Source organism: Mya arenaria, chromosome 3, assembly GCF_026914265.1.
Source record: "Mya arenaria isolate MELC-2E11 chromosome 3, ASM2691426v1".
Taxonomy (NCBI): domain Eukaryota; kingdom Metazoa; phylum Mollusca; class Bivalvia; order Myida; family Myidae; genus Mya; species Mya arenaria.
The window spans coordinates 55,436,590-55,456,920 of NC_069124.1; the positions used below are offsets into that span (position 1 = coordinate 55,436,590).

The following is a 20,331-nucleotide window of genomic DNA, read 5'->3' on the forward strand; positions in this document are numbered from 1 at the left end:
TTAATTAAAACAACAAATGTAAAGACAATGTTTCAGACCTAAAAAGGCTGCAACTAATATGGATCACTTTGCATTTTGTTAACCATGGTACTATTTATTCCACGGCAGAGTTTTAGGTTTGCAATAAGCATTCGAACAGCTCTGAAAATCCATAACTCTGTATTCATCAGCAACACAGTGAATATAAAAGCCTGTAATATATCAATGTGTCAATTACTTCTGATATTCTAACTTAGATGATATCAGACAAATCTGTGATATTATATGATCCAGACCTAAGGGAAGATATAATAACATTTAGCATGCAATAGGGTAATGGCTTGAGCCAATTCATAACACACACATATCATTTTCTAATCTAGAAATAATAGCATTAAAGCAACTAAGGTGAAAAATAATGCATGTAATTATGAAATAAATCAAATTTTAGTACAGATAATGCTCACATGTGAGAACAAAAAGTTTCAGAGATCAATGAAATTTTTCAAGAATTGGCACCTCCCCCTCTCCCCCCTTCTGATCCAAAATCTGCCGGTGATTATTGTGACATTAATTTTAGAAATGACCTTGCATGTTCCCCTTGAATGCTTAGGGCTGCACCAATCAGTGACATCATTACTTAATGTCAGTGACATCATAAGTTAAGGTCAGTGACATAAATAGTTAAGGTCAAAGACATCATAACTAAATGTCATTGAGATCATAACTAAAGGTCAGTGACATCATAACTAAAGGTCATTGACATCATAACTAAAGGTCAGTGACGTCATAACTAAAGGTCAGTGACATCATAACTAAAGGTCATTGACATCATAACTAAAGGTCAGTGACATCATAACTAAAGGTCATTGACATCATAAATAAAGGTCATTGACATCATAACTTAAGGTCAGTGACATCATAACTAGACATCATAATTTAAAGTTAGTGACATCAACCAACAATTATTCTCTATGGTCAATGATGTATACTGCTTTAAGTTTAAACCAATGAAACTTCGCTTAGATTTTACGCTACATTTCTCTGAATTTTCATATAGGAAACGAGGTCATAAATCAACTGCATGAATGATTTAGTTGGTTTTCCTTAATATCAATACAAATCAGCAATTGAATACATTCAAATCATTACGTTAAGAAATATAGTACATTCCTGAAAAAATATGTTACTGAAAAGTAAGTTTATATTGTAAAATAACTTTAATAAATATCCGTCTGTAAAAGGTAGCACTCAACACATGCTACTATGCTGTTGGGTTTGGAAAACAACAGTGGCGTGATACAGATTTTTCAATAGGGCGCACTGTATTTTCACTGTTGGATATGGAAAAAGAAATTGATTGGCATACAATTAACCAAAATATCTTACTAATCTTGCCTAGCACAGTTACAAAATCATTCAAGTTGCATTCACACAGGTTATAATTTTCTTCTGTTCTATGCCTTGTATTATAGCTGTAACTGTAAATCGATAAAAAAAATTATCTTTATAATTGTATTTTTATTCTCATTCTCTATGAACTGACAAAATGCAGTTAAATTTAGGAATTAATTCCCACCATGTAAATTCAGGCTCCTTCGGGAAGCAATTTGGTGATGGCTTTGTTCACAGACACATTAGGTTGAGAGCAGAATACTTCAAGAGGGATTGCAATTACAGACATTATTTTGTCAACCAATTGGAGATGAATACAAATGGTTTAATTATCACCATAGCGACATATTAAGCCCCAACAGCACTTAAAGTGTGCAGGTAACGTGCAGCTAATGATTGTAAAAAAGCCATTCAATTCATTGCTTTAATATTTAATACCATGCAAAAGCAAAAGGCTTTTTTTTTATATCCGAAGAATAAATTAGTCAAAAGACTGATGCACCTTGTCGCCTAATGCCAACGCTCACTTAACTTTCGTGATAGTTCGTTCAGTAACCAACCAACAACTGTTCAAGTGTTCTAAGTCTTTATTGTTCAACGTTCTTTCTAAGTATAATAATCAGTATATAATACAGCATGACATTTAAGGTAATCCCACATCCTAACTGCCGTCCATTAAGGACCCAAGGCCGCATTCCTTGCCTTGCCTAACCCTCTGTTTTCACATCCCAAATCATCTCTCTTATACTAATTTGTTGTCTACATATGACAGCTTTACAACCACAGGAATACACGTTTTTGTAATTAACATGACCATTTTGTACATTTGTACCAGGTCGGCTGTCAACCATCTCCAAATTCAAATGACAATCAAATATGCCCTACATTACTAAACATACAGTATGTAGACACATATACATTTAATTAAATCTTAATTATATCTTAAATATAACTTTGATAAAAGTATTACGGTATTACGTCACATTTTATACGTAACTCTGTTACGTGACAACCTATCATTGTGTTGCCCCACCGGTAGGCGACATGGATATAGGGGACTTTAGACAGCAGGTGAGATTCTGGCAGTCCTGATGAGATTGCCATCCGAGATAGTCTTGGTCAATTTTTTTCAAAGGATTATTTATGCCTGGAGCAGCTATGACCCCAGTGATTTTGACAAATGGCCCTGCTCAAGGGGTTGGATTTAGACAACAAAATAATTTTTAAATAAATCTCCAGGGGTAACTATTCTGCCCCTTAGTCGAGCAAAGTATTAATAAGTGTATGGCTGAGCTTAATCATTACAAAAATGGACATTTTTATCATCCGAAAGATAATTTCTTAATGTGTATCATTTTCTGGATTCAAAAACAAAATTTAAAAGAAATTTACCGTCAAAAAACAATTTTATTTTAATTTGAATTACCCTACCCCTATTTCAGAATTGTCGATAAAAACGACATCACCTGAGAGACAAGAACAATCCTTTATTTCATTTATTTTTCAACATTTTGGTAATAATTTGGTATCAGAGTAACAAGAAATATATTTCCTTTCAGAAATAATACATTATTGATCACATCACTAGCAAATATAATCATACTGTACTGATATAGCCATATGTTATTTCAATTTTAACATACTGTTTTGACTGCATAAACTTGGAACATCAATGTTAACAAGTATCGGACAAGATTTTTGTAAGATTGACCTAAAAAAAATTATCTTATGTGACCCAGTTTTCTAATGTTTTATCACATATGACCCAGTTTTAAACATGTTAAAGAGTTCATCAAGGAAAACATTCTGATCACTTTCATGAATATTAGACCATACATAATGCCTCCAACTGTGTTCAAAAGATTTTTCTAAGATTTGAGCTAGTGACCTAGTTTTGACCCCATGCCATCCACTTTTACATGGGGTCCGTATTTCATCAAGGGGTGAATCCTGACCAAGTTTAAAAATAATCTGACCAATCATAACCATGATATGGTTCCAGTTTGTTCCATAGATTTTTCTAAGACTTAACCCAGTGACCTAGTTTTTGACCCCATGTGACCCACTTTTACAAGCGGTCCATATTTCATCAAGGGTACATCCTGACCAAGTTTAAACTTAATCTGACCAATCATTACCATGATATGGTTCCTGACAAGATTTTTCTAAGATTTGACCTAGTGACCTTATTTTCGATCATATGTGACCCAGTTTTATAGACGTCCAAGAGTTTATCAAAAAAAAACATTTTGATAAAGTTTCATGAATATTTGACCATGTATAATGCCTCTAATTTGTTCCAAAGATTTTTCTAAGATTTGACTTAGTGACCTAGTTTTTGACCCCATGTGACCCACTTTTACAAGTGGTCGAGATTTGTTCAAGGGGAACATTCTGACCAAGTTTGAACATTTTCTGATCAACGTCTACCAAGATATGGTTCCGGACAGGTGGAAGGACGAACAGAATGACAACCCCAAAACAATATCCCCCTCCCGAAACCTTCGATGCGGCGGGGGGTAATTAGATCCATTAGAGGATGTGGTAAGGGACCTGAATGATAGCATATTTGACAGGGGGAGTAATTTAATGGCATGCTATGAGTCAACCAGGATAACTATGCAAATATAGGACAAGCAGTATGAATGATGATCTTAGATCATAAACTTTTTCTTTGAGATATTTCAATTTGAATTAATTGATATACAAAGTTCTTAATTTAAGTAGACTTCCATGCATCATGTGTAAAGATTAATGACACTATGAGGAAGATTTTAATACCATTGGTAAAAAAGGCTGCCTTAGTTAGGATTCTTGTATCACATACATTTTTACATTGACATCCACGGACAGTCTAAGTTTTATTATATTCCATCCAATATTGATCCAGTTGTAATGAAAAGTAAATCCATTGACCAAAACTCTTTATTTCAAGGGAGAAAGTTAAAGAACAGTGGGCCATGTAAATTTCATTTCACTTTCTTTCAACATATTGGGCTTAATTAAGCCTTTTTTCTAATCAAGGGAAGTAAATTGGTAACAGTTTGGTCACTGGGTTGTGGTTCTTTTACTGCACATGTTCACAGTGCCATACCTTTATTGATGCTAAAGTTTCCTTTGAAAAGTTCAAGTTCTGTGAAAAGTACCAGTATGTTGCTGCATCTTCATAAATTCACAAAGGGCCATAAAATCAAACAATATTTCAATTTGAGTTACATTATTAGTCATAGAAGAGCATATGTTCCTGTAAGTAAACTTATAAAGCTTGAAGTGATATCTTAATGTTTTGAAGTAATTAAGAACAAAAATATTGACAACAGACAGAAGGACATACAGAGAGCACCTGCATTTTTGTCGCGGGGACCTAATCGTTATATCTTTTGTAATAACCATTTTAGTTGATGAAATTTTCTGATAATATATTCACAAACAATGATACTTACATTAAAGATGAGCAGATAAACATAAAACAAGTCTTAAATAATTTTCTCACAAGCAATAATATTACCTTTGTCTTTGAACTAAAAAAGGACAAAGCTCTTTTAATGGGGGACATTAAAGCTCTTGCAATGTGTGACAAAGCTCTTGCAATATGGGACATAGCTCTTGCAATGTGTGAAAAAGCTCTTGCAATGTGTGACAAAGCTCTTGCAATATGGGACATAGCTCTTGCAATATGTGACATAGCTCTTGCAATATGGGACATAGCTCTTGCAATGTGTGACAAAGCTCTTGCAATATGTGACATAGATCTAGCAATGTTGGACAAAGCTCTTGCAATATTGGACAAATCTCTTTCAATATGGGACAAATCTCTTGCAATATGAGACAAATCTCTTGCAATATTGGACATAGATCTTGCAATATTGGACAAATCTCTTGCAATATGAGACAAATCTCTTGCAATGTTGGACAAAGCTCTTGCAATATTGGACAAATCTCTTTCAATATGAGACAAATCTCTTGCAATGTTGGACAAAGCTCTTGCAATATTGGACAAATCTCTTTCAATATGAGACAAATCTCTTGCAATATGAGACAAATCTCTTTCAATATGAGACAAATCTCTTGCAATATTGGACAAAGATCTTGCAATATTGGACATAGATCTTGCAATATGGGATAAAGCTCTTGCAATATGGGACAAATCTCTTGAAATATGAGACAAATCTCTTGCAATGTTGGACAAAGCTCTTGCAATATTGGACAAATCTCTTTCAATATGAGACAAATCTCTTGCAATATTGGACAAAGATCTTGCAATATTGGACATAGATATTGCAATATGGGATAAAGCTCTTGCAATATGGGACAAATCTCTTGAAATATGGGACAAATCTCTTGCACTATGGGACATAGATCTTGCAATATTGGACAAATCTCTTGCAATATGTGACATAGCTCTTGTATATGGGACAAATCTTTTGCAATATTTGACAAAGATCTTGCAATATGGGATAAAGCTATTAAATTATCGGACATAGATCTTGCAATATGGGCAAAGCTCTTGCAATATGGGACAAATATCTTGCAACATGGGACAAATCTCTTGCAATATGGGCAAAGCTCTTGCAATATGGGACAAATCTCTTGCAATATTGGACAAATCTCTTGCAATATGGGACAAATCTCTTGCAATATTGGACAAAGATCTTGCAATATTGGACAAATCTCTTGCAATATGGGACAAATCTCTTGCAATATTGGACAAATCTCTTGCAATATTGGACAAAGATCTTGCTATATTGGACAAATCTCTTGAAGTATGGGACAAATCTCTTGCAATATTGGACAAAGATCTTGCAATATTGGACAAATCTCTTGCAATATGGGACAAATCTCTTGCACTATGGGACAAATCTCTTGCAATATTGGACAAATCTCTTGCAATATGGGACAAATCTCTTGCAATATTGGACAAATCTCTTGCAATATTGGACAAAGATCTTGCTATATTGGACAAATCTCTTGCAATATGGGACAAATCTCTTGCAATATTGGACAAAGATCTTGCAATATTGGACAAATCTCTTGCAATATGGGACAAATCTCTTGCAATATGGGACAAATCTCTTGCAATATTGGACAAATCTCTTGCAATATTGGACAAAGATCTTGCTATATGGGCTAAAGCTCTTGAAGTATGGGACATAGATCTTGCAATATTGAAGCAATTGATTTTGTTCTTTGTTTACCTAACATGTTACCAAGGATAAGAGTTGCCAGAACAAACAATAACAAACTTTTACAAAAAGGAGCCTTATTCAATTATTTAATGTTAAAACTTTTAAAGTCATTTTATTTAATAAACATGCCAATTTATTGGATGATATAGAAATAGTTTTAAGTTATTGTTCCAACAAGATATAATCTTAACTGCCATCATACATCTTCTTGGTTAATAAAACACCAAAATGTTAAAAACTATTCTTTATAACCCATAACTGCCCTGTAACCGATTCTACAGTCTAAGGGAGGCCACTGTTTATTTGCAAAACTTTTAAAACCTTCATAATTGCTTCCCTTGGATGGTATTTAGAATATAAATAATGTGAATGAATACACTATTCCTTTAAGAAGGCCCATTAGCTGCAGTTTTGATGTAATCCAATATAAAACTAGATGCTTGTGGTGACAATGTCAAACAATGTCATTCCATCCGCTATTACATTTATGAAAAAGTTTTAAGAAAGGCTGAAGTTGAAGAGTGAGCTTGACCTCCGACCTGAAGTCGTCTCATAAAGAATACTTGAATGAAGAAATTTTGGACAAATGCACTTAAACACAGATGAATTGGCACACACACACAAAACCAACATTTTGGTGACTCGAATTCACTACAGGCAGGCTTAACAAAAATTGTGTTTATTTAAAAACTTTTCAAGTTGATTTAAGTTAAAACATGAAATAAGTTCTATAAATATAAGGATAAAAAAAGTAAATAGAAATAAAATACTAATACATATTAGCAGGATTTGATCTTGGGCACTGGAGTCGTTGACAATAGTCTACTGTGCCACAGTAGACATATACTGATTCCAAGTTTTTTTCTGATTCCAAGGTTTTTTGTAACATAAAAACACATAATTTACAACTGTGGCAGAGTTTGTCAACATTGTAGCAAAGTTGTTGGGATTTAAATTTTAAGGTTTCACAAGTTCTGTGATCATACTTTTGAATATAGTTATCTATTTTGTTGACATTTTTCACTATACCACAGATTAATTGGTAAAAACAAGCTTTAACGAGGCCTAAAGGCCTATTTACCTTATTCATAAATACAAACAAATACACTGGCTAAAATAGAGAGTGGGGCTTTAAACCATGGCACTTATTCTTTTAAAAATTTATTATTCAGACCAAATTTTTATCAAATAATAAACTTAAGGCGGGGTATCAGACAGGGTATGAGATTTGTTTTCTACTTATAAATACATATTTATTGAAAAAAAATATTGATCTAAAATGAAACATAAAGATCCCCTGAAAGTTCTTTATTTAGCAATTTTCGAGTCACTTAGATTTGTAAAGAGCTCTTAAGCATTGCATTATAGCCATTCTTCGCATTAATCTGATGGGAAAAAGTCCCGAGATATATGAGAGAATATGACAGACAAACCTATTCTGACAATCAATAGGCCATCAATCTATAGGGTGGGAAGAAATCATTGGGGTTTATCATGGAAGCGCCCCAGAAAGATAGAAAAATTACATGTTACCAAGAAAATGCCATCTTTAGTTAACTTGGTAATATTTCACGAGAATTGTTTGTCTTTTGCAATGTCACACTGATATATGATCTGTTGCATTCACTGATCAGACTCACTGCTCAGAATAAAATAAAGTGACTGATTGCCCTGTCTGCCTGAAACATGATTGTATCTGTTTATAAACAGGCATATTCATACTAAAATGCCAAGCTAATGAGAATGTATATAACAATGAAAGCAGCTCTGGAATATAGATGAGTTCATATAACTCAAGTTAATAGCTCTTGGATTCACGTTTTCCTGTCACATATACAATGAATTTGTTTTCTCTATCAGACGATGACAATTGAGGAAGGCAGAGGAAGCCAACGACAATGTTACCACCAATTGCTGTAAACATCTCCATGATTCATAAAACTTTACGTGTAACTGTAAAGGAAATCAATTCTGACATCTTTGGGTAGAGTAATGGTTTAATCTTAATTACTTTACAACGATTGTAAAACAAGTTATTACAATATCATATTAATAACTCTCGTTGGCACAATGTTACATGAGAGCGTGGTCTTGTGTCATGGAGCAAACAGCTAGGAGTGTCTGGAGGAAACCCTTTGTCCAGCTTGGTAACCACAAACCAAACTCACATACGCCCAGGCTGGGAATCGGACCCAGGTGGCGTAGGTGAGAAGTGAGTGTGCAAACCATTGTGCTAACGGAACAACCTGGGCATGCAATATTAAACCCTGTAAATGCACAGTGGCCGGTTGATAGGAGTGTAATTTAGGGCCCCACAATTTAGGGCCTCTTATATCATAGCAGTCCCCCAGCCCCAAAACCATACAATGGAACATAGGATAAGTGCTATGATCTAAGAGCAACTGTAGGTCCTTCCATTGAACCACATGTGTCCACTCTCAAACATCAATGAACTATTGAATTGCCTTTTGCAAAAGATATTTCAAAGATTTCTGTCTTGATGACAATTTCTTATACAGTGGGTTCAAATCCATGTCTTCAAGGTTGTTAAAAGAATCCTGCATCTTTCCATGTGTGTAGAAAACATGACTTAAGGGATTTCAATGACAGGTGAGATGACCTCTCTCTCTGTCTGACTGCCTCTGTCCCTCTCTCTCTGTGTGACCTGCTGCTGTTAGATCTTTTTTTAAAGTAAACAGGAAATATAGTTGTAGACATATGACCTTCAACCATCAATTATGACCTTGACAAGACTCGCTGTTCTGCATGTCCAGAAAGAAGAACAGCCGATTCTATGTTAGAAGTATTTTTCAAGTTATTTTTTAATGAAAGATCACTGAAGCCAATAATAAGATTAAAATGTGCACTTTTAGCCATGCAGTGTTACAAGAACAACAAAGACACATTTACGGTAATCTGATTGCTGAAACCATCATTTAGTAACTCCTCATTTACATAGCTTAGAATGACACCAAGTCTTTATCTTAAGTCTGAATTTGTCAAGAAAACAATTCTGTTGCAAAAGCAGTCAAAATATAAAAAGACATAATATCACTGTCTGTTTTATCTAAGTTTTATGAATTTTACTCTTTAGCTAGGTTGTTTAATAAAGAAAAAAGATAGTGGTAAAATGTCACAGCATTTGTGTCAGTCTTCAGTGGTGTTGCTCTTTTTTTTTTACCTTGACCACTACTTTAAAAAAGTTCAGATATTCAAATGAAACTTGGTACATATGTTGACATAAACAATATGCACATGTAAAGCAAGGCCAACAACTCTGGCTTTAATGGCTGAGTTATGGCCCTTGCTCAAATTAAGAAACAGATGAGTGTTGGGGCTCTTGTTTGGTCATGATCAAGTTCCAGATGAAATTTAAATTAGTAAAGATCTATAATTAACATTTCTTTAAGTAAGTATAGATAACTCTGCTTTGTAAGAATTGGTATAATTAACCACAATTTGCCATAACCAGTCTATTATGAATTTATTAAACAACTAAAATAAAGAACACTTAGAGCTGTCACAAGGGTGACAAATACTCCAATGCCACCTGGACACAGGAATGGTAAACTATGCCTTTTTAAGGGGCCATAATTCGATCAAATGTTGGTGAATTGCAATCAAAGTGAAACTGTACCTTTATTTTGTAGTAATAAACCTGTGTACCAAACATTATCAACACAAAAACCAACAGACCAAAAATGTCACTCCTATATATACCCTTCCACAAACTTTGTTTGGTGGTATATGAACTACAGTCTACAGAAAATTTTACTAAGTCAAGAACAAGATTTAATATTTAAAATATTGCAGAGGGCCTACCATTGTGAAGGACCTAACATAACTCTTTGACAGTATCATTGGGTATTGATTACTTTGTTACACTTTATGAATTTCAGTCACTAGAAAATCCAATGAAATACCAATCTTTAAAGGGCAAAATACCAACTTTCCAATTAAGGGGCAATAACTTCAAAATGTATAAAGCATTCTAGCATCCTATGGCCAAGCTATTTCCATGTCCAAAATCTGATACCATAAAAGTCATTGACAATCTGATTAATCTCTCTTATAACTCTATAATGATTATATTGCCTTTTCAAAGAGAATGCAGAAATAAATGGCTAACTGGATAGAGAATTCAGAAATAATGGAACTGACGTAAAACAAAGTGGAATGATTGGTTAAAGGGGTGCACAAAGTTAGAGGCAATAAATGGACACTATATTCCAACAAAACAATTATGAAAAATTGTGAAGGTGGTCTTGTGCTATATATAGGTGCTTGCTGATTTCCGAGGGGGTCATTGGTTTAACAACCACCAGGAAAACTCTCTTGTTGCCTCTCTTTGAGGGGGTCAATGGTTTGAGCTCCACCAGGGAAACTTTCTTGTTTCCTCTCTCCGAGGGGGTCAATGGTTTGAGGTCTACCGGGGACACTTTATTGTTGCCTCTCTTTGAGGGGGTCATTGGTTTAACAACCACCAGGGAAACTCTCGTGTTGCCTCTCTCCGAGGGGGACAATGGTTTGAGCTCGATCGGGGAAACTTTCTTGTTGTCTCTCTTAGAGGGGGTCAATGGTTTGAGATCTATCAGGGACACTTTCTTGTTGCGTCTCTTTGAGGGGGTCATTGGTTTAACAACCACCAGGGAAACTCTCGTGTTGCCTCTCTCCGAGGGGGACAATGGTTTGAGCTCCACCGGGGAAACTTTCTTGTTGTCTCTCTTAGAGGGGGTCAATGGTTTGAGCTCCACCGGGGTGACTTTCTTGTTGTCTCTCTTAGAGGGGGTGGATGGTTTGAGCTCCACCGGGGAAACTTTCTTGTTGCCTCTCTCCGAGGGGGTCAATGGTTTGAGCTCCACAGGGGAAACTTTCTTGTTTTCTCTCTTAGAGGGGGTCAATGGTTTGAGCTCCACAAGGGAAACTTTCTTGTTGTCTCTCTCCGAGGGGGTCAATGGTTTGAGGTCCACCAGGGAAACTTTCTTTTTGCCTCTCTCCAAGAGGTCAATGGTTTGAGATCCACCAATGGAACTATTTTTCAATGGGTTGAGATCCCCCAGAGGAATATTTTTTTGCCTCTCTCCAAGGGGGACAATGGTTTGAGTTTCACCAGGGAAACTATCTTGTTGTCTCTCTAAGAGGGGGTCAATGGTTTGAGCTCCACCAGGGAAACTTTCTTGTTGTCTCACTTAGAGGGGGACAATGGTTTTAGCTCCATCAGGAAAACTTTCTTGTTGTCTCACTTAGAGGGGGTCGATGGTTTGAGCTCCATCAGGGAAACTTTCTTGTTGTCTCTCTTAGAGGGGGTGGATGGTTTGAGCTCCACCAGGGAAACTTTCTTGTTGTCTCTCTTAGAGGGGGTGGATGGTTTGAGCTCCACCAGGGAAACTTTCCTGTTGTCTCTCTTTTCTTGTTGCCTCTCTCCAAGGGGGTCAATGGTTTGAGTTTCACCGGGGAAACTTTCTTGTTGTCTCTCTTAGAGGAGGACAATGGTTTGAGGTCCACCAGGGAAACTATCTTGTTGTCTCTCTCCGAGGGGGTCAATGGTTTGAGGTCCACCAGGGAAACTTTCTTTTTGCCTCTCTCCAAGAGGTCAATGGTTTGAGATCCACCAATGGAACTATTTTTCAATGGGTTGAGATCCCCCAGAGGAATATTTTTTTGCCTCTCTCCAAGGGGGACAATGGTTTGAGTTTCACCAGGGAAACTATCTTGTTGTCTCTCTAAGAGGGGGTCAATGGTTTGAGCTCCACCAGGGAAACTTTCTTGTTGTCTCACTTAGAGGGGGACAATGGTTTTAGCTCCATCAGGAAAACTTTCTTGTTGTCTCACTTAGAGGGGGTCGATGGTTTGAGCTCCATCAGGGAAACTTTCTTGTTGTCTCTCTTAGAGGGGGTGGATGGTTTGAGCTCCACCAGGGAAACTTTCTTGTTGTCTCTCTTAGAGGGGGTGGATGGTTTGAGCTCCACCAGGGAAACTTTCCTGTTGTCTCTCTTTTCTTGTTGCCTCTCTCCAAGGGGGTCAATGGTTTGAGTTTCACCGGGGAAACTTTCTTGTTGTCTCTCTTAGAGGAGGACAATGGTTTGAGGTCCACCAGGGAAACTATCTTGTTGTCTCTCTAAGAGGGGGTCGATGGTTTGAGCTCCACCAGGGAAACTTTCTTGTTGTCTCACTTAGAGGGGGACAATGGTTTTAGCTCCATCAGGAAAACTTTCTTGTTGTCTCACTTAGAGGGGGTCGATGGTTTGAGCTCCATCAGGGAAACTTTCTTGTTGTCTCTCTTAGAGGGGGTGGATGGTTTGAGCTCCACCAGGGAAACTTTCTTGTTGTCTCTCTTAGAGGGGGTGGATGGTTTGAGCTCCACCAGGGAAACTTTCTTGTTGTCTCTTTTAGAGGGGGTGGATGGTTTGAACTCCACCAGGGAAACTTTCTTGTTGCCTCTCTCCGAGGGGGTCAATGGTTTGAGCTCCACCAGGGAAACTTTCTAGTTGTCTCACTTAGAGGGGGTCGATGGTTTAAGCTCCACCAGGGAAACTTTCTTTTTGTCTCTCTTAGAGGGGGTCAATGGTTTGAGATCCACCAGGGAAACTTTCTTGTTGCCTCTCTCCGAGGGGGTCAATGGTTTGAGCTCCACCAGGTAAACTTTCTTGTTGTCTCTCTTAGAGGGGGTCGATGGTTTAAGCTCCACCAGGGCAACTTTTCTTGTTGCCTCTCTCCGAGGCGGTCAATGGTTTGAGTTTCACCGGGGAAACTTTTTTGTTGTCTCTCTTAGAGGAGGACAATGGTTTGAGGTCCACCAGGGAAACTTCTTTGTTGTCTCTCTTTGAGGGGGTCGATGGTTTGAGCTCCACCAGGGAAACTTTCTTGTTGCCTCTCTTAGAGGGGGTCAATGGTTTGAGGTCCACCAGGGAAACTTTCTTGTTGCCTCTCTCTGAGGGGGTCAATGGTTTGAGGTCCACCGGGGAAACTTTCTTGTTGTCTCTCTTAGAGGGGGTCGATGGTTTAAGCTCCACCAGGGAAACTTTCTTTTTGTCTCTCTTAGAGGGGGTCAATGGTTTGAGCTCCACCAGGGAAACTTTCTTGTTGCCTCTCTCCGAGGGGGTCAATGGTTTGAGCTCCACAAGGGTAACTTTCTTGTTGCCACTCACCGAGGGGGTCAATGGTTTGAGGTCCACCAGGGAAACTTTCTTGTTGCCTCTCTCTGAGGGGGTCAATGGTTTGAGGTCCACCAGGGAAACTTTCTTGTTGCCTCTCTTAGAGGGGGTCAATGGTTTGAGTTTCACCGGGGAAACTTCTTTGTTGCCTGTCTCCGAGGGGGTCAATGGTTTGAGCTCCACAAGGGAAACTTTCTTGTTGTCTCTCCTAGAAGAGGACAATGGTTTGAGGTCCACCAGGGAAACATTCTTGTTGCCTCTCTTAGAGGGGGTCAATGGTTTAAGCTCCACCGGGGAAACTTTCTTGTTGTCTCTCCTAGAAGAGGACAATGGTTTGAGGTCCACCAGGGAAACATTCTTGTTGCCTCTCTTAGAGGGGGTCAATGGTTTGAGTTTCTCCGGGGAAACTTCTTTGTTGCCTCTCTCCGAGGGGGTCAATGGTTTGAGTTTCACCAGGGAAACTTCTTTGTTGCCTCTCTCCTAGAAGAGGACAATGGTTTGAGCTCCACAAGGGAAACTTTCTTGTTGCCTCTCTCCGAGGGGGTCAATGGTTTGAGTTTCACCAGGGAAACTTCTTTGTTGTCTCTCTCCGAGGGGGTCAATGGTTTGAGTTTCACCGGGGAAACTTCTTTGTTGCCTCTCTCCGAGGGGGTCAATGGTTTGAGTTTCACCAGGGAAACTTCTTTGTTGTCTCTCCTAGAAGAGGACAATGGTTTGAGGTCCACCAGGGAAACATTCTTGTTGCCTCTCTTAGAAGGGGTCAATGGTTTGAGTTTCACCAGGGAAACTTCTTTGTTGCCTCTCTCCTAGAAGAGGACAATGGTTTGAGCTCCACAAGGGAAACTTTCTTGTTGTCTCTCTTAGAGGGGGTCGATGGTTTGAGCTCCACCAGGGCAACTTTTCTTGTTGCCTCTCTCTGAGGGGGTCAATGGTTTAAGCTCCACAAAGGAAACTTTCTTGTTGTCTCTCTTAGAGGAGGACAATGGTTTGAGGTCCACCAGGGAAACTTTCTGGTTGCCTCTCTTAGAGGGGGTCAATGGTTTGAGGTCCACCAGGGAAACTTTTTTTTTGTCTCTCTTAGAGGGGGTCAATGGTTTGAGGTCCACCAGGGAAACTTTCTTTTTGTCTCTCTTAGAAGGGGTCAATGGTTTGAGGTCCACCAGGGAAACTTTCTTGTTGTCTCTCTTAGAGGGGGTGAATGGTTTGAGGTCCACCAGGGAAACTTTCTTGTTGTCTCTCTTAGAGGGGGTCAATGGTTTGAGGTCCACCAGGGAAACTTTCTTGTTGTCTCTCTTAGAGGAGGACAATGGTTTGAGGTCCACCAGGGAAACTTCTTTGTTGCCTCTCTCCGAGGGGGTCGATGGTTTAAGCTCCACCAGGGAAACTTTCTTGTTGCCTCTCTCCGAGGGGGTCAATGGTTTGAGTTTCACCGGGGAAACTTTTTTGTTGCCTCTCTCCGAGGGGGTCAATGGTTTGAGTTTCACCGGGGAAACTTCTTTGTTGCCTCTCTCCGAGGGGGTCAATGGTTTGAGGTCCACCAGGGAAACATTCTTTGTTGCCTCTCTCTGAAGGGGTCAATGGTTTAAGCTCCACAAGGGAAACTTTCTTGTTGCCTCTTTTAGAGGAGGACAATGGTTTGAGGTCCACCAGGGAAACTTTCTTGTTGCCTCTCTCCGAGGGGGTCAATGGTTTGAGTTTCACCGGGGAAACTTTCTTGTTGTCTCTCTTTGAGGGGGTCAATGGTTTGAGCTCCACAAGGGAAACTTTCTTGTTGCCTCTCTTAGAGGGGGTCAATGGTTTGAGGTCCACCAGGGAAACTTTCTTGTTGCCTCTCTCCGAGGGGGTCAATGGTTTGAGTTTCACCGGGGAAACTTTCTTGTTGTCTCTCTTTGAGGGGGTCAATGGTTTGAGCTCCACAAGGGAAACTTTCTTGTTGTCTCTCTTAGAGGGGGTCAATGGTTTGAGGTCCACCAGGGAAACTTTCTTGTTGTCTTTCTTTGAGGAGGTCAATGGTTTGAGGTCCACCAGGGAAACTTTCTTGTTGCCTCTCTCCGAGGGGGTCAATGGTTTGAGTTTCACCGGGGAAACTTTCTTGTTGTCTCTCTTTGAGGGGGTCAATGGTTTGAGCTCCACAAGGGAAACTTTCTTGTTGTCTCTCTTAGAGGGGGTCAATGGTTTGAGGTCCACCAGGGAAACTTTCTTGTTGCCTCTCTTTGAGGAGGTCAATGGTTTGAGGTCCACCAGGGAAACTTTCTTGTTGCCTCTCTCCGAGGGGGTCAATGGTTTGAGTTTCACCGGGGAAACTTTCTTGTTGTCTCTCTTTGAGGGGGTCAATGGTTTGAGCTCCACAAGGGAAACTTTCTTGTTGCCTCTCTTAGAGGGGGTCAATGGTTTGAGGTCCACCAGGGAAACTTTCTTGTTGCCTCTCTCCGAGGGGGTCAATGGTTTGAGTTTCACCGGGGAAACTTTCTTGTTGTCTCTCTTTGAGGGGGTCAATGGTTTGAGCTCCACAAGGGAAACTTTCTTGTTGTCTCTCTTAGAGGGGGTCAATGGTTTGAGGTCCACCAGGGAAACTTTCTTGTTGCCTCTCTTTGAGGAGGTCAATGGTTTGAGGTCCACCAGGGAAACTTTCTTGTTGCCTCTCTCCGAGGGGGTCAATGGTTTGAGTTTCACCGGGGAAACTTTCTTGTTGTCTCTCTTTGAGGAGGTCAATGGTTTGAGTTTCACCGGGGAAACTTTCTTGTTGCCTCTCTCCGAGGGGGTCAATTGTTTGAGTTTCACCGGGGAAACTTTCTTGTTGTCTCTCTTTGAGGGGGTCGATGGTTTGAGCTCCACCAGGGAAACTTTTCTTGTTGCCTCTCTCTGAGGGGGTCAATGGTTTGAGCTCCACCAGGGAAACTTCTTTGTTGCCTCTCTTAGAGGAGGACAATGGTTTGAGTTCCACCAGGGAAACTTCTTTGTTGTCTCTTTTAGAGGAGGTCAATGGTTTTAGGTCGACCAGGGGAACTTCTTTGGGGATCTCAAAGTTAATTTACGGTAAGCAGAGTTATGGGACTTACAGGACTTTTGCATATCATCATAGAGAAAACACTTTAAATTTTTCATGTAATAAAATATCATTAAGGATTTTCCTTTACATTGTCAACATTCAGCCTTAAAGCTGCCTTTTAACTTCTTTTATTGTCTTTGAATGATCCACTGTTATGAAACCAGTGATATAAGACTCCTGACAAAAGAGCAGATCACAGTTTTCATATTTACATTTGAAAATTGATGTCTAAATGTGTTACTTTCTTTTTAAGAAAAAGTGAGATTTTCGGCAGTTTACCAAACAGTTTAGATCTGTTTTATTGCGAAATATCTTAAATGACTGAATTAAAGGCATTGATACCAAATTCAGCTGATTCTGAGACAAAAACTAAAACAAAATGTCAAAACTGTCAATCTGTGATAGTGCAGCTCAAAGGTACTGCATGGCGCCACTGATGAAAAGACTAACGCCGTGGCAATATCTCAACTTTTTTTCAACAAACAAGCCAAAAACTGTTAGAGAAATTTTAGATCATTAAAACACGCTGTTTGCTATAAATCCATGATTGTGTGTCTTTTGCATTTCTGAATATACATGTAGATACAAACTCCAACACATAATTACGCTGATTTTTTTTCAAAAGACTGGATACCGTGAGCTTCCCTTTCTGAAGTAATTTCCCTCCGTCTCCTGGGAGATATTTGTTATGATTATATTTATAGATAATCAGCCGCCCATTTATATTTCTGTCCACACTCTGATTAGAATAATAGTTTCAATACTAGCCGAAAATGAGAAGAGAGAAAGGTTATTTTTATAGAACTAATTTCATTGGCAAAATTGACATTAAAGTAATTTCATATCTGGGTCTTCTGAAGATCAACTGCTTGCTCTACTTGAATGAAACATCTAATCAAACATTATAATCAGTCCTTAATAGCAGGGTTTTAATACAACGTAAAATCTACCACACAACTTTAAAATTACATTCATCAGATAAAATGATTCGCCTTTAGTTATTCTGCTTATTAATATCGGAATATTACCTTAATTACCCTTAAATACATCTGTGAAAAAAAGCGTTGTTGAATTAAGAAATGAACCTTTGATTTTCAAAATATATGCGGTGCACAAAATGATCTCACTGCAATTTCCACAAAACATTGTTTGTTTTGAATACCATTTAGAGAATGGCTTAAATTAGTTGGATAAAGAAATTCTAAAAGATTAATATGATTTGCTAAGTTAAAACAAGAGCACCAAAGTCCAATTTTATGTGCTAACCTGTTATTTGAGACCCAAAATCTTTAAGTGTGACCTTGACCTTTAGTGTACAGAAATGAATGTTGGTGGTGCAACAGTATTGTCATGGTGACAATTTTGCCAAGTAATTTTGAACTCCACAAAAGCACAGTCTTGACAAAAAAAAATACTGGCTGAACACAAAGTTCACGGCATTTTGATCAATGACCTTGACCTTTGATGTTCAGACATGTGTCTTGTATGCAACACACCATATTGTCATGGAAAACATCTGTGCCTCGTTATTTTAAAATTCCTCTTTGCATGGCAAAGCGACAGCCAAAACTCCAGCTGTTGATGCCTCAACCACCCCAATCTAATAACTTAGGTTTTTGAAATGCCACATCCTTATAATATCTGTTGATTTGATTTGAATTTCTAGTAAACCAGGTTTATTTAAAATTTCAATAAATTACAGCAATACAATAAAACTTCACCATGCCACCCAACCACTGTAAAATATTAATATCCAAACAGAGAATTATTAACTTATATATATAGGGCCAAAAACCATGTGATGAAACATACACATATTATGGGATCAGGGAAACAGATGCCAGCCAAAATGGATGGTTCAAATGGCATTCATTTTGGGCAGGTGCAAATTAGGTTTGCTGTTGTTAATTTTGGTTCATCATCTATGTCCATTGTTTTGTATTCATATAATAGGGAACTTGTATTCACTGTATTATGTGATAATTAGGGGAGCATTGTTTATTATACATTTTCAGGTTAAAGTGATCTAAAACAACTTCAGAATGTCCCAGAATGCAGGAAGTGAAGCACTCAACTTCAAAATTTACATGGGCCATTTCTTGGACACCTACCTGGCCAGCTACTTTTCTATTTGAGCAAGTTCAATAACAAATTATGGAGAACTCTGATGGTTATAATAACTACTATTTTTCTTTTTTTTCTACAAGGTACTTACCCATCTTTATCTTCAGGTGGATAACTCAGACAGGGGCATCAACTCTGAAAGATAACAGAAAAACATATTTAAAAAAGAGGGTGTCTACCCCTTCCCCACTCCCTTAAATACAGAATACGGCTAAAACTGGACCGGAATCTGGAATACTGCTTAATTTGGACCGGAATCAAGAAAAGTGCTTAATTTGAATCAGAATACTGCTAAATAATGAACTGGAATCCAGAATCCAATTAGAATTAATATATTAAAAATAATACGTCCAATATGATTGTTTTTTGTCTTTTTTATTATTACAGGGTGCCTCCCTGAACTTCATAGTCAATTGATATTGTTTATGTTAAAATCCACACAACACATTCAGTGACATATATAAGGATGAATACTGTGAAATCATTAATGTTCGTGGGGCATTAATGTTCTTGGTTTTCGTGGGTTGGGTGATCCACGAATTCAAGATCCCACGAAATATAGAACCTTTATTCACTTTTTCAATTGCCATGTTATGTACATACTCTAGTTTATGTGTTACAGAATTTACAGCGTAAATATTAAAATTTTGTCTCACTGTATATCTTAATATCATCGTTTTGTTAATATATTATATTTGCCAATATATTATATTTGCCTTTGAAAAATAATAAACCAAATCATTATACTGTGTTTTATGAACCAAATGACAGAAGCACGTACCTAAACGTGTGCTGTTCATGAAAAAGGCTAACAAAATGTGAGTGATGAGTGTCGGTTCTCGATTTTTTTCTTTAATGAAATAATTAATCAATTACATTGGAGGTTCTGAGCACCCAACATACAAAACAACTCGTTCAGTACACGCATTTAACAAAAAAGTGTGAATAAATATTGAAACTATGATATGAAATGAGATGATATAAAAAGTGATTGAATTTGTAAACATCTGTTGGGATGGTTTTCTCAAATATACTGTACGACCTTCTCGGTGTTTTTACAGTTTTCAAAATTCTTAATTGGCATTCAATGGCTTCGCCTATCTGTATTTATGATCAGGGTACTTCTTCTTTTATGACCTAAATTTCTAATTAAATCGATAATTGACATGGGTATATATATGCACTAATTGACATGTTGTACCACTTTAGCGAGTGTCATAAACCGTAGAAGATGGAAATCACATGCCAGCGCGTGGAGATTATGCAGACGATCTAGGACGATCGCAGTTTCATTTTTTATTTTCAAAAATGAAAAACCACGACTTCAAGTACCCACGAAAGTGTAATTTTTCGGCAAACCACGAACTTTCATGCCAACGAATATAAATGATTTCACAGTATACACAGTCAGTGACATATATAGGGATGTATAAACACAGTCAGT

The 20,331-nt window shown here is 38.0% G+C and overlaps 1 protein-coding gene across 1 annotated transcript; it reads right to left on the reverse strand.

Annotated features, from left to right (window-relative positions):
• Positions 1-10,801: 10,801 nt before the first annotated feature.
• LOC128226135 (proteoglycan 4-like) lies at positions 10,802-18,982 on the reverse strand. The gene is made up of 9 exons (XM_052936027.1): positions 18,979-18,982; positions 17,398-17,435; positions 15,362-16,576; positions 14,668-15,279; positions 14,278-14,520; positions 13,249-14,194; positions 12,393-12,624; positions 11,978-12,180; positions 10,802-11,748 (listed from the first exon to the last, which is right to left on the reverse strand). The coding sequence occupies exons 1-9, from the start codon at positions 18,980-18,982 to the stop codon at positions 10,802-10,804; spliced, it is 4,440 nt and encodes a 1,479-aa protein (XP_052791987.1).
• Between the last annotated feature and the right edge of the window lie 1,349 nt (positions 18,983-20,331).